At 39.7% G+C, this 13,782-nt stretch overlaps 1 protein-coding gene across 3 annotated transcripts in view; it reads left to right on the top strand.

Annotated features, from left to right (window-relative positions):
- The first annotated feature begins 7,871 nt into the window (after positions 1-7,871).
- Positions 7,872-13,782, top strand: part of klc3 (kinesin light chain 3) — a 31,480-nt gene continuing 25,569 nt past the window's right edge. For 2 of the 3 annotated variants that reach the window (XM_032512064.1, XM_032512063.1), the window contains exons 1-6: positions 7,877-8,112; positions 8,792-8,862; positions 10,410-10,658; positions 11,719-11,784; positions 12,317-12,481; positions 13,305-13,380. In XM_032512064.1, the coding sequence (XP_032367955.1) occupies positions 8,821-8,862; positions 10,410-10,658; positions 11,719-11,784; positions 12,317-12,481; positions 13,305-13,380 (598 nt within the window). In that variant the 5' untranslated portion in view covers positions 7,877-8,112; positions 8,792-8,820. Of the gene's footprint in view, positions 8,113-8,791; positions 8,863-10,409; positions 10,659-11,718; positions 11,785-12,316; positions 12,482-13,304; positions 13,381-13,782 lie in introns of all 3 variants that reach the window. The other variant, XM_032512065.1, reaches the window with a different exon arrangement.

Genomic DNA, 13,782 nt, shown 5'->3' with positions numbered 1-13,782 from the left:
AATGGGGAAATTCCCTTGTTACAGCAGCGGTTGACCACAGTAAAAAGCAAACCAACAAACAAGCAAACAAACAACTAAATAACAGGCAAACAACAGACAATGTGTAAAAAGTTCTGAATGACGGTAAAGTGGCATTAAATAGAAGGTATTGTAAAGTAAATTGAGGTCGCCATAGTGCAAAAAATATTGCAATGTAAGTAAGTAAGTGACGTGAAATTAAATTGAATAATATGTAAATAAATAATATAGCAAAAGTAAGTTACCATAATATACATGATATTGAAGTGTAGCCACACTAAAAATAATATTGAAAAATTTTTACAAATTTATTGTAAGTACTCATAGTGGAAAAATATATATACAGATAATAAAAAATAGACATAGATCCATGGGGTGTGGTGGGTAATTGAAACAAGAACAGAAACTACATTATCAGGTGGTGCAGGTGATGTAGAGTCTGACAGCGGCCGGGATGAACGACCTGCGGTACCTCTCCTTCTTCCACCGGGGGGGTATCAGTCTGCTGCTGAAGGAGCTGCTCAGGGACCCCACAGTGTCATGTAAGGGGGGGTATCTGTCTGCTGCTGAAGGAGCTGCTCAGGGACCCCACAGTGTCATGTAGGGGGGGAGGGAGTGGGGTTGTCCATGATGGATGTCAGCTTAGCTAACATCCTTCTCTCCCCCACTTCCTCCATGGGGCCCAGAAGACAGTCCAGGACAGAGCTCGCTCTCCTGATCAGTCTATTTAGTCTGCTCCTGTCCCGGTCCGAGCTGCCCCCCCTCCAGCAGACCACAGCATAAAGGAGGGCAGAGGCCACCACAGAGTCGTAAAAAGTCCCGAGGAGAGTCCTGCACACTCCAAAGGACCTGAGTCTCCTCAGCAGGTGGAGGGTCTCTGGCCCTTCTTTTAGAGTGCATGTGTGTTATCAGTCCAGTTCAGTTTATTGTTCAGGCTAACTCCCAGGAATTTGTTGTTGACTTATTTTCAAAGGTCAATAAATATTAACTTTATTGCCGCATAGCGCAAAATAATCTGAATATATTTGCAAAGAGTTTAGTTGATCAATGATTGTCTCACCTCATTTTCTCACAAAACAACATGTTTTTATTCTTTACTGCTTGATGGTCATAATGATCAGGATTGCAAAAAAAACATGTAGATACATTTCCCTCTGAAAAAGAAGAAAACTGTTTGAATATCTCCACCAATTTTCAGTAATACTTGCTTTACTGTGAAACATTGACATTGTTTCTGTCAAATAAAGGCTCCTGTGATTGTGTTTTGTTGAATGTGTCACTGTTTAACAGTAGAACTCAATGAAAGTAACAAAGTTTACTCTCAAACTGACCCACATTTTGCCCATTACTTGCCAAAAAAGCAAATCACTCACTACCATAGGGGGTTGGAGTGGTACTTATAGGTCTAGCACATTTGTCACTGTAACTTTTCACATTCATTGTGATCAGTAAGATGATATCAAAAGCAGCAGACAATGGACATAAACTGGAGGGATTTATCTAAACATATATAGCCCATAGAAGCAGTAATATTAGAAAGATGACAGAGAGGTACACAGCTTAAAGTGTTGTGTTGTCATAGTGGTGAAATAAATTGGACGCGTTGTGTGTATGGGTGCTGACATGCCTGAGGGAATCACATATATTGATTATTCTTCCATCTGCACTGAGCAACATTACCCTGTGTTTCAGTCTAACTGTTTACTGTTTTGTGATTTAGTAATTTATGTTATTTTTGGATAATAGTTTTGAGTTTCTGTGAAAGTGAGGGTGGTGAGCTTATATTGAAACCTGAGCTGCCTGAGTAACTCGTGAGGGTGTGGGGAATGGAGGGGTGAACCGTAGATTTCTATCTTTAGTGCCGCCTCACCAGGTCTTCCCATCTCAATGCCAGTTCACCCGATTGAATTGCATCGACTCAGCTGTCAGTGGGTCTGTCCGTCCCTCCTTCCATCTCTCTGTCCATTCATCTGTTCATCGGCCTTCACTTGACCAGACTGACAAAACTTCTTTATCAAAAATGTCTTTATCAAAGCACAGGACGGATGAGAAGACAGAATAATGGACACAGAACAGTAAACCGTTGTTTGTGATGGGCAATTCCATGTTTATCTTCTCACATGTGTATGACTTTATGTCTCATGCCTTCACTACAGCCACAAGTGAAATCTAGTAGCATTTATATTGAAAGAAAATATGTCATGCATGGCTTTTAACAAGAAGCTCTTCAGAAAAGTTTAGGAATATAGAGTAAATCAAATCAATCAAATTTGCTTTACCTGACATGCAACACTTGACATTTGGTTGTGCTGTGTGTGTTGTGTGTGTGTGTGTGTGTGTGTGTGTGTGTGTGTGTGTGTGTGTGTATTGCAACATTCTTCTGAGCACATGTCTACAGCACGTGCATATATCCATTCAGTTATGTCTATCATGCACACTTGTGTTCTTTTTGTTAATGCTTATTGTTGTGCAGTGCTATCAGCTGTCAGCAGCAGTGTTGTATTGTGAAGTCCCACTGCCGGTCTTATCTCAGCATTGATCTAATTTTCTTATTAGCAGCTTTTAACCCAGTTGCACACACACACACACACACACACACACACACACACACACACACACACACAAATATCATTTATCTCACCCTTTTTTGGTGCAGCAACTTTACAACAACATAAAAGGAAGAAAATAAAGACAAGTTTTACATTGATCATTACTCAATATTTAGTCAGTCAATAAGGCTGTACTTATAAACAAAGACTTAACAAAACATCAGTGAGCTTTATGAAGAGATTTAAAAGGCTGAACTGATTTAACAGGGCTTAACATTTTTACTCAGGAGATTTTACATGAAAACAGTTTTTGTCCCCTCTGGATTTCAGTATAGACAAACAAAAAACCTGTTCCAGTATTTTCAACAGTAAACAGTTAGGATTTACCAAAAGAAGATGCACGTCAGGACCTAGGAAAGCGAGCAAAATAAAAAATATAATTGAGAAGCTAAATCATTGAGATAAGTGGTTCTTAAACAGTAGTAGTGTGCTGTGGACCCTAACTAGTATTTACTGCAACAGGTGAACAAATAAAGTGGTTTCTATTTTCTGTACAGAGGCCAAAGGTTGAGGAAAAAATATGTGGTTGCCCTGCATAATTTAAAGGTCCCGTATTTTGCTATTTTAGGTTCATAATGTATTTTTAGTTTCTACGTGAACATGTTTACATGCTTTAATGTTCAAAAAACATACTGTCTGTGTAAATAAACATGTGTTCACTGTATTCAAATGTCTCAAACAGCGTTTCCAGGTCTTTTGCATCTGGTCTCTCTGTGTCTCGGCACCGTCATTGCAGCTGGGGAATGATTGATATCGGCTCTGTAGCGGCACTTTCTACTTTTATACAGTATACTTTATAGATCTTAATTCATACTTTGCACGTGACACGTTACAACTACTAGCTGGCGGGTAAGAACATCGGTCTCCTAGCAACACAACCACAGTTAAAATCCTGTGCTGGACGCTTTTTTAGTCTTTATACATGGGTTTAGTTAATGATCGAGATATCGTTTGTAAAATAACATTTTAGCGTAGGCAGGGTGTAGCGCTACGTACTCAGATGAAGACTTTATCACACAATGGAACAGATTAGCAAAACATTAACAAAACGTTAGCAGGTAGCTAGCTAGTAACACTCACCTTTGCTTTGATTATGAAGATATTCTTGTTTTTTACCTGTTTGTCGCCATTTTCTAGCCCGCCAGGTATCCATGGTGATCACGTGACTGCAAAGTATAAACAGGCTTATTAGTCTCACGATGCCAGACCTTCTTCCACAGCGCTGCAAAGGAGGGTCTGGCTAGTCCACACAGCATTCCGGGTTTATTGGCATTTCTTTAAACTAATCAAAATCATCGTGAGCAGCGCTAAGCGTCGGACAGAGCCACGGTGCCGCTGCAAAACAGCCTCAGGAAGTTATTTTGGTTTTTGGAAGGATATTTCAACATAGGAGTGCAGGGCCAGGAATCGAACCACCAACTCTATCACTGAGTCACAGCCACACCTTATAAGGCAGGGCCCACTACAGTCAGTTGCTGGTGCTTCTCCGCCTACCTGACAGCTGAGCCGTCCATCACCCCGCTCGTATAACTGTCACACACAGGGAGCGGGAGGCAGTGTTCCTGTTTGTTGGGCTGCCTCTCTCTCTGTGCAGTTTTGTTTCATTTGATTTTAAAGTGGAGTTTTTGTGAGGCACTTCCACCTTGGGAACCTGTGTGTTTTTATGTTTATTGAACATTTAGTTTCAGTGAATCTCTGCGGTCATTAGCACGAGCAGAATGCCAGCTCTACGACTGAATGGATGCAAAGGAAACAGCCCCATCTATCTAGAAACTGAATCTTCACCAACAGAAACTCAGAGAACAAGAAGTTAAAGCGTAGATGGATAACCTTTTGAGCCTACAGTGCACAGGCCCAGGGGCCCAAGGGTCTTTGGTCTAAGGGCTCTATTAGAAGTAAGGAGAATTACTATTAAAAGTTCTTGTTCTTGTTGGAAAGTCACAGCGATCAGTTAAAAGTTGGGATGACCTGTTGTTGTCTTTGCTCCTGACACCGATCCGAGTCTTTTAAGGAGGAAGTATTCAGATCATTTACTCAAGTAAACACAGTGATGCCATACTATAAAAATTACCCATTACAAGTAAAAGTAAAAAGTATTAAATATAAAACTAAGGTTATGTTTAGGCACCAAAACTACCTGGTTAAGTTTAGAAAAAGATTGTGGTTTGGGCTAAAATCAGACGTTACTTCACTTCGTTATGTCTCTGACATAGCTCCTTACACTGTCTTATGTGGGTGTTTTTGGGGGGGAGGACAGTCTCTTGAGTAAATGTATTGAGTTACATTCCATCACTGACTATATCCAATATTTGGACACATAAAGCATACTGAGGCCACAGTTACATTCTGTTAAAATGCAGTAGTGTTAAAGCAATTTCAACCAGTATGTCATCAAAACTTTTTAAGCGCTAAATATAACAAGAATGTAAATCTTTCTCTGACGGTTTCCTGTAATATTTTGTCAAGTGTGCTGTAATATTCCATATTATATCTGTACTGAAGAGCACTGTCAGTGGAAAACAGGAAGGAGTCCGACAGCCTCTCTTATCTCCAGCATGAACTTAAAGGTGCAATATGTAACACTGACAGCTAGTGTTTAAAACAGTTACTGCAGTACAAATTCAAAATACTGGAGAGAGTTTTTTTAAGGTCAGGCAGAATCTATCACTGTTGATCTCGTTCGTTTGTTTATCAAAGGAGAAAATACTGGCATTAGCATTGTTGTCAGAAAAGATAGTCTTTCAACTAAGCATGTTTCCTTAATATCTGAGGATGCATTGGGGTCATTTTTGGATTTATTACATTTTACATATCGGACCTTTAATGCTGTTTTTACACCAACGGCTGCATTTAAAGAGTTCCAGTTCACCTGTAAAATGTCACTGAAAAAGATGCAAAATTATGTTGTTTGTAGTCATCGCTTTTAATCTGGGTGTCTTGATCCTATGTTTGAGGAGTGGGAGGGCTATTTAAATCTTTAAATAATAAATAATAAATACGTAATTTTAAAACAACAAATAAATCATTAAATCATAATGGAAATACCACAAAAATGTCACCAAATAAAAATTGCAAAAAGCAAGACATTTAGTAAATATTCATCACCATTTCATCTTTCATTTAAGATTCAACAACAATCTTGTTAACTCTACATTGCTAAAAAAATAATTGTTACCCCCCCCCCCCACACACACACACACAGCACATTAGATTCTGTTTGCAGTCGCATTATGTTACATTGAGCTGCTGAGCCTCTGCCCCACTGACTCCCACTAAATGCTGCTGTAATGAAGCCTTAATGTAACTTAAGTTGATTATTTCTTAAAACCTTGTTCCTCTAAAGCCTTAGCTATAATATGACATTACTAAGACTAATGCTGGTTCAACTCTGTGACCTGTGGGTCACACACAAACTGCCCAGCCAGTTAATCTGACTGAATGAACAAACTAATCTGTGACATGGTTACATCAATACAACAAAAGAAAACAAAATGCAGTAGTTATATTGTTTTTAAATGTTTAATTTTTCTTTTTAACAGAACCAAAACATACCTGTATTTTAAATAATGATCAGTTGGATGAAAAGTAAATCAGATATGTGTTAAACTCCTCCGTCAGATACAGTTAGGATTCTTTATGTGAGTATAGACCTACTTGAAAATAAATAAAATGTCAGCCTGTCAGAGAGGAATGGGATGGATGATTTCCAAATTAAAGTAATGAGCAATCACCTGGAAAGAGAGGTGGTTTCATTCAATCCCAAGAACAGAATTTTTCAAATAGAATCAACAATTTATCCATTATATATAGGCCTACATCTAATAATTGGTAGTATCTGTTATCTATTGAGATATCTATTCAAGTCTTCTGGAAAGAAAGGTGTTGCAATTTGTATAGTCTAAAATTACGCAGTTTTTTTAAACATGGAAAATTGTTAAAAATGTGAAAGAAACTATCACTGTAAAAAACTATGTATATAGTTTTTAGTTATATATATATATATATATATTTGCATATGAGACCGTAAACTGTCTTTCTCTCGCCCTGAAGACAGTTCATCTCTCCGACAGATAGATGGCCTTGTCCCGGGCAGGACATCCCATCCAGCCCCGGTGCCGCAGTGTATGGTGGGAAATATGGGATCAGGTACAGTAAGCTCCTCAGATGCGTCAATGGATGCGCACATAACCGGACAAATGCAGGAACTCGTAAGAGTTTGCCTTCAGAATAAAATCATTGGGTTATAGTCAATGCATTTTTGTGTTCTACTTAATTTTGACATACTGTATATATCAGGTTATTGCACAATATTTGAATATTTCACAATCTATTTGACTGTTTATGTAATTGGAGTTGTTGTCGTTGTTGCTGTTGTCCCATATTGTTGGAAAAACTCTTAACACACACAGTTGAACTTCAAATATTGAAGGTGAATAAAGACGATCTGACCCATTAGGTGTGCCGAACAACGAGTGAAGCTTAAGATGAAATAGGGTCACTAAGCTGGTTTCCTAATTATGTGTTTGTAAAACATATAGGACACAGATACTGGCAGTGGTGGAAGAAGTATTCAGATCCTTTGCTTAAGTAAAAGCAGCAATTGCTACGCTGAAAAGTTTTGAATTAAAAACCTTACTTATGTTAAAGTATGTAAGTATTATCAGCAAAATGTACTTGAAGTATCAAAATAAAGGTACTCATTGTGCAGTCAAGTATTCCCTGTCAGTGTTTCCTGTCATATCTGATGTTTCTGGATTAATATTCCTGCTGCATTAATGTGTATGTTGAATTTTACTGCTGTAAATATTTAAGGTTGTGCTCTTAACTCCTTTACTGTTGGGTAGTTTAATCTACAGCAATGCTTCATATTCTATAATCATCATATGTGTGTAGCGTCGCTGTCCTGTAAACCATGTACCTCTAAAAAACTGTGCTGTTCTCAGCTTTTGTGATGATGCATTTTCCATCTGATCCTAGTAGCTTTTTAAAGACTTTATTTTGGAAGTAAGAATATTTTCTCAAAACCTCAAGGAACACATCATCCTTCACGCATCACAAACATTTAGCATCAATACATGTGGAGATACATGGTTTTCACTGGGGATCAAAAAATCCCATCTGAAAAAGTGACTAAAGGTGTCAGACAAATGGACAGTAAAAAGTACAATATTTGCCTCTGACGTGCATTGATAAGACTTTTAATCTGAAGGGGAGAACCGGACGTTGTGTTTGTTGTTAAATTAGCTTGATGCTAATGAATCTGTGATGACAGGAGGAGCAAAGAGCCGAGGAGGCAGCAGGTGAATCATTAAGCAGCTTCTAGTTTTTACCGTCCCACCTGTTCAACAGTGTATGAGCTGAACGATACTGAGAGCGGAAATGTACCGCTGTATGTGACCGGTGTCGCTTCCCAAATAAAAGTAATAATAAGAGCTCAGAGGGGACAAAAAGACGAAACCACGCCGCCACAGCCCGGATTTAGCAGGTAGGCTATAAATAACTTTTTGTTGATGTGGATGTGAAATGAAGCCTTCGTGTTTGTCAGTGTGTTTGCATCGTGTTTCAGAGCGTAAATATCCACCACATATATTGTACAGTGTAGCCAATTATTTGTTAACCCGAACTTAAACAGAAATGTCACGTAATGTGACGCAGTCGTCACTATATGAGCGGAAAAACTTGTGTTGGGTAGAAATTAGCATACAAATACATTACTCCTGAGCTGATGTGTTGGTAAACTCCCCCTGAGGCCTGGAGCGCCGCCCACAGTCAACAAAGCGCATGGAGACCATAGCATGGATGTATGTGTGTATTTTCATAGATTTTAATGTTTAATGTTATCCACATTTGTCTCAAAATATTGGGAAAAAGCTAAAGTTTGTTCCTTTTTCTGTGATTTAAAACCCCCACCAGCTTTTCTGTTGCTGGAAAGATAGATAGATGGATAGATGGATAGATAGATAGATGGATGGATAGATTCTATAGTTTTCGTTTCTGTATGTTTTCCTAGTTGGATTGAGTGTATTGTTTTCATTTTGACAATGTGGAGGTGGTTTACATAATAAAACCACACCAACAAAACTAAACTGTCTGTGTTATGTACCCACTTCTCCTCCGACTCTCAGAAAAGAGGAAACTGAAAACCACCATATGTTTGTGTTTAGTAAAGGTGCTGATGGATTGAATAAATCGAATGAGTCACACACCGTCTAGGCAGCTTCAGCCTGCAGAACGAGTAGGTGACCGCCGGTCCACATCCAAACATCTTCTTTTGTTTTGTCTTTATAAAGTCTTCAATGTCTGTCATTTACCTTAATTAAAAGACTCAGCACCAGTGTGGGACTGCGTTCAACAGCTGAGTTAAAGCCAAGTTGATACTAAAAAAATAGTATAATGACTTTTAAATACTGTAGTGCTACTACTATTTTACTACAGCTGTTGAATATACCACTCCCTCTACTGATACCCCTAGCCCAGCTTTTACTGCATCTACTTGGGATCGCCCGGTGCTGATACCGATTATTAGTAGTTATCAGAATCAGAACCAGAAATACTTTATTTGTCCCCGAAGGGAAACTCTGTGTTACAGTTGCACAAATAGTATAAATATCAGAGTAGAAATATAAATAAAGAAATATAAGGAGTGTGGATATGTACAGTATTTAAATAGTTAAAGGAATGTTATTATACAGTATTTATATCATTACCATAATTAAGGAATTCCAATGGTGAAAAGTTATAATAATGCTAATAATAATAATTATAGCAGTTGAGTATTGCACACATTTCAGGCCAGTGTTATTGCACAAAACAGATAATACAGATAATATTGTCCAGTTTCAACCTCTCTAAGTGTGTGTGTGTGTGTGTGTCAGACACTTAGAGGGAGGAGTTATAAAGTTTGATGGCCACAGGCAGGAATGACTTCCTGTGGCGCTCTGTGGTGCATTTTGGGAGAATGAGTCTATCACTGAAAGTGCTCCTGTGATTTAGCAGCAAGCCATGGGGTGGGTACGAGACATTGTCCAAGATGGCATGTAGTTTGGACAGCGTCCTTCTCTCTGACACCAACAACAGATAGTCCAGATCCAGTTAATGAAACCGATAACCGATATCTGCAACCATTATGCATTTACAGTGAAAATTAAAATCTTAAATCTTAATATTAAAATTTTAGAGTGTTACAAATTTCAACACAATACCGAATCCTACTCCCACCCTCAGTCCATTACCACAGTAAAGACATTAATGAAGTAAACAACGTCCTGTGCTGTGACTGTCCTTTCTTTGCAGTACCTGAAGTTGCTGTATGTTGGCTGCTGTCTGTGGATTCCTTCATGCACAGCTCATATTCTTTTGTATTGTTTCATACGCAAACGTTTTAACAGCGGCGATGCTGTGTATTGTTTAGGGTCCTCGCCACCACCAGACAAATCAGTATTGCAAATGGAACATGTAGCTCGACTTGAATTGCTTTATTTTGATTGAAAGTACTGGCAAACATCACTTTTTCTGCTCACCAGTTTGTCACTTTCTCACAGCCCACTGCATTGACCGGTCCACCTACTGTATGTCAACACCTTCCCGTAACCAATGGCGACGTCATTACATTACGTCGCCCCATGTAGTGCGTCTAGTGCAAGCGTAAGGTGCGGTGGAAACAGATAATCTGCAAACTGCCAAAAAACGGGCCGATAATCAGTTTATCGCTAGCTTCTCCCACTACTACAATTACTTTTTTCTATCATGTACTGTATGTGTTCCTCTTTGTGCTGTTCCCAGGTCAGTTGTTGTGAGAGAAGGAACCTCAGAGTTGGAGCCATGTTTTCGGCGGAGGAGATTCTGTGCAACACGCAGCAGGTGATCGCCGGTCTTGAGGCGCTGAAAGGAGAGAACCGCAGTCTGCTGGACAACCTGCAGGAGGCGTTGGAGAGCCGGCCGGTGTCGGAGAGCGGCAGCGTGGAGCAGGAGAAGAGCGGAATCATCCGCCAATCACTGGAGAGGATAGAGCTGGGGCTGAGTGAGGCACAGGTACGACTGGTACAATAGAATAGAGGCAAAGTCATTGACGTATTTTTTGGGGTAAATGAAAGATGCGACATGCTCTGCGAAGCGTTTTAGTGTGTGTCAGCTCATTGTTTTTGTTTTACTGCCCACAACTGTGCTGTTTTGGATCCCTCTCACCTCTCACATAGCTGCGTTTTTGACCACAGCAGGCAGCAGTTTTCAGGGGAAAAGCTCTAAAAACCCACTGTACACTATCTGCTCAGCACCAAATCCCAGATAGGCAATGTTGGTGACTAGCTGGCAAACATAGTTGAGCATTTAGCAGCTAAAGAGACAGATATTTCCCTTTTGGAGTTGGTGGAGACCAAATCTGAGCAAAAAGGAGAGTGATTACTGGACTGACATTTTTCAGGTAGGCTGAAACAGCACTCATGATCAATGCTTTCGTCTAAATGTGTAAATAGGCAACTGCTTGGGGATTATATGTTTCCACTGTCCTCAAGTACAAAACAAATCAGTTATTGCGTGTGTAATTTGTTTTAATTATGTTATCTTATTATTTTTCTTCAGGGTTTTTTTGTTTGTCCAAAATTAGAAACAAAATACAAATCTCACAAAATGCATTGCAACTGAAAAATGCAGCTTAGGAACACAAAAAATAAAATGGGATAGAGTAAATACCAACAATCATATAAAACATATTTACTTTTTATCCTAAAGGAAGGTTTATAGAAGTTCAAAGTAGTACAAGGTATATTTTAGTAAAAAGGAAAAAAACAAATAAAACTGTTTTAAGTAAGTCGGATTTAATATTAAAGGTAAATTTAAAAGCAAAGAGTGCATACATTACAGTATATACAATATGCAGTATTAGATACTTAGCTTTGAAAACATGCAATTAAGTAGTATTTTTTTAGATTTACCTTTTGAATAAATAATCTTTGGGACCTTTTGGATTTCCCCGTACTTTTGTCCGGGAATGTGTTTTCCTAATGTTTTATGTATGGTTTGATTATCAATTAAAGCATAATTTTTCTTGTATATCTGGGGCATGGTTTTCATCACATGTCTCTCGTTCCTCCAGGTGATGATGGCGTTGTCTGCTCACCTGGGTTCACTGGAGGCCGAAAAACAGAAGCTGCGCGCTCAGGTGAGTTTCTGCTTGACATGTTTAAAAAAACAAAAAAAAGAGAAGAATAATTAAAGATTTAAAGAGCAGACGAGAGGTTCTCCGACGTTGGTAAATCCTTCATTGTGTCTTTCTGACCCTAAAGAAAATGCTAATCACTCAAATGCTCCTCCTTCGTCCTCTTCTCCTCATGACCAATGCCTCATCTGGCCTTTTTTCTACCTGCTTTCACTGCTCTTTACCTCTTCCTCTTCCTTCATCGCCAACTACTCATTCCTCTATTCTTCCTATCTCTCTGACCTCCATCTTTCCTGTTTTCCTTCATGTCATTTTGTCTTTCTCCTTCTTGTTTCTTTTTTCCTTCTGCAACAAACCCGTTTCCTCCTTCTTTTCCTTTCCCTCTCCACCCTCTTCCTTCATCTGCTTTCATTTCCTTGTTACTTTCTTCCTTCTTTCAATCACCTACTCACTTCTCCTCCCCCCCCTTTCTTTTTCTTTACCTCCCTCTACTTTATCACCTCCTCCTCTTTCTTTGTTCCCTCCACCTCCTCAGGTGCGTCGCCTGTGTCAGGAGAACCAGTGGTTGAGGGACGAGCTGGCAGGTGCTCAGCAGCGGCTGCAGGACAGGGAGCAGGAGGTGGTCACCCTGGAGGAGCAGAACAGACACCTGCAGTTCATGTCCTCCATACGCAAATACGACCTGGAGGAGCCGCAGCTGGTGAGGAGACTCCACAGAAGTGTGTGTGTGTGGGTGTGTGGGTGTGTTTGTGTTTGCTCAGGAAGAGTTTGCTATTACTACTTCCCCAACCAACCAAGTCCGTGGTTAAGCTTGTCTTTTCAATGTTATTTTTGTGATTTGATGTACCAGATCAAATATATAGGTTTGCACTTGACTCTTCAGTATGACCTGCCTGATCAGATAGTGATTGTATATTTCCATGTGGACATATTGTTATTTCTGTCCAATAGGTTCATCCAAAATAGCACTTGGTTCAAGAGAGAGCCTTCTTCTCGAGACACACTTTGGCTGTTTTTAGATGGATGAAAGGTCCTTTCCTCTGAAGCGTCATGTGATTTTGTCAGCTGTAATGGCGGAGTTAATAACAGCTTTCAGCTGCCCGGCTTTCGGATAGGTTGTTCCTATGCATCCTCACTCATAGCTCCTTGGAGATCCTTCTTTGATGCTCACTCCTTGCTCCTTTGGGGAGGAATAACAGCTTTGAGATGGCCTTTTTCGAAGGAGGGCCAGAGCAACGTCCGGTTCAACCGATTAGCGAGGAGCTACCAAATAAGCGAAGTGAGATACACTGTTTGTTGAGGGGGAGATCAGCGGAGACAAGTGGTTACCATAGCTACCACAGTGCTATAAGGCAGCGGGTCTCAGCTGTGCTACAGCCCCGGTTTTTTTTTTTCTCCTCTTCCCTTTGCTCTCATAATGGAGAGGACCTCCCGTGAAGCACACATTGAGAAATATTGACAAAATGATAGAATAATGTATCTGCAGTTCCATCTTTGCTGAGTCTGCTTGTTTCTCACTTAAGGATGACAAAGGTACGAGTTCCACCAAAGAGTCTCTGGATGACCTCTTTCCTACTGAGGACGAGGAACAGTCACATGGTAAGACTATAATGTGTCTCTACCAGAAATATGCAGTATGCTTTTCAATCGTTGCCAGCATAAATGGGACATTCTCATGTTTGTCTAAGTGAAGGAAGGTCAACTATTGATGGGTTAGCAGCATCATCACAAAGAAATTCCAATTACCTTGATTATGTCAGGAGCCTCAAAGCTTAAACTGACTGCATGGGAAGATAACACTGGTCTGAAAACGTTTTGGACAGTCATGAGTCTCTTTCACACATGCACTGCAAACCTGAAGATATCTAAACATAATACGGGCATAAGACGGAGTTGGATGTGTCATACATTGTCAGAAGTGCATAATTCATAACGGCTTTAATGAGAGCAACATCACACATGTTATTTATGTGTAAATGTAGTGTGCAACAGTAGTCATTG

Source organism: Etheostoma spectabile, chromosome 3 (assembly GCF_008692095.1).
Source record: "Etheostoma spectabile isolate EspeVRDwgs_2016 chromosome 3, UIUC_Espe_1.0, whole genome shotgun sequence".
NCBI lineage: Eukaryota > Metazoa > Chordata > Actinopteri > Perciformes > Percidae > Etheostoma > Etheostoma spectabile.
This window is presented reverse-complemented; position numbering and strand designations above follow the sequence as displayed.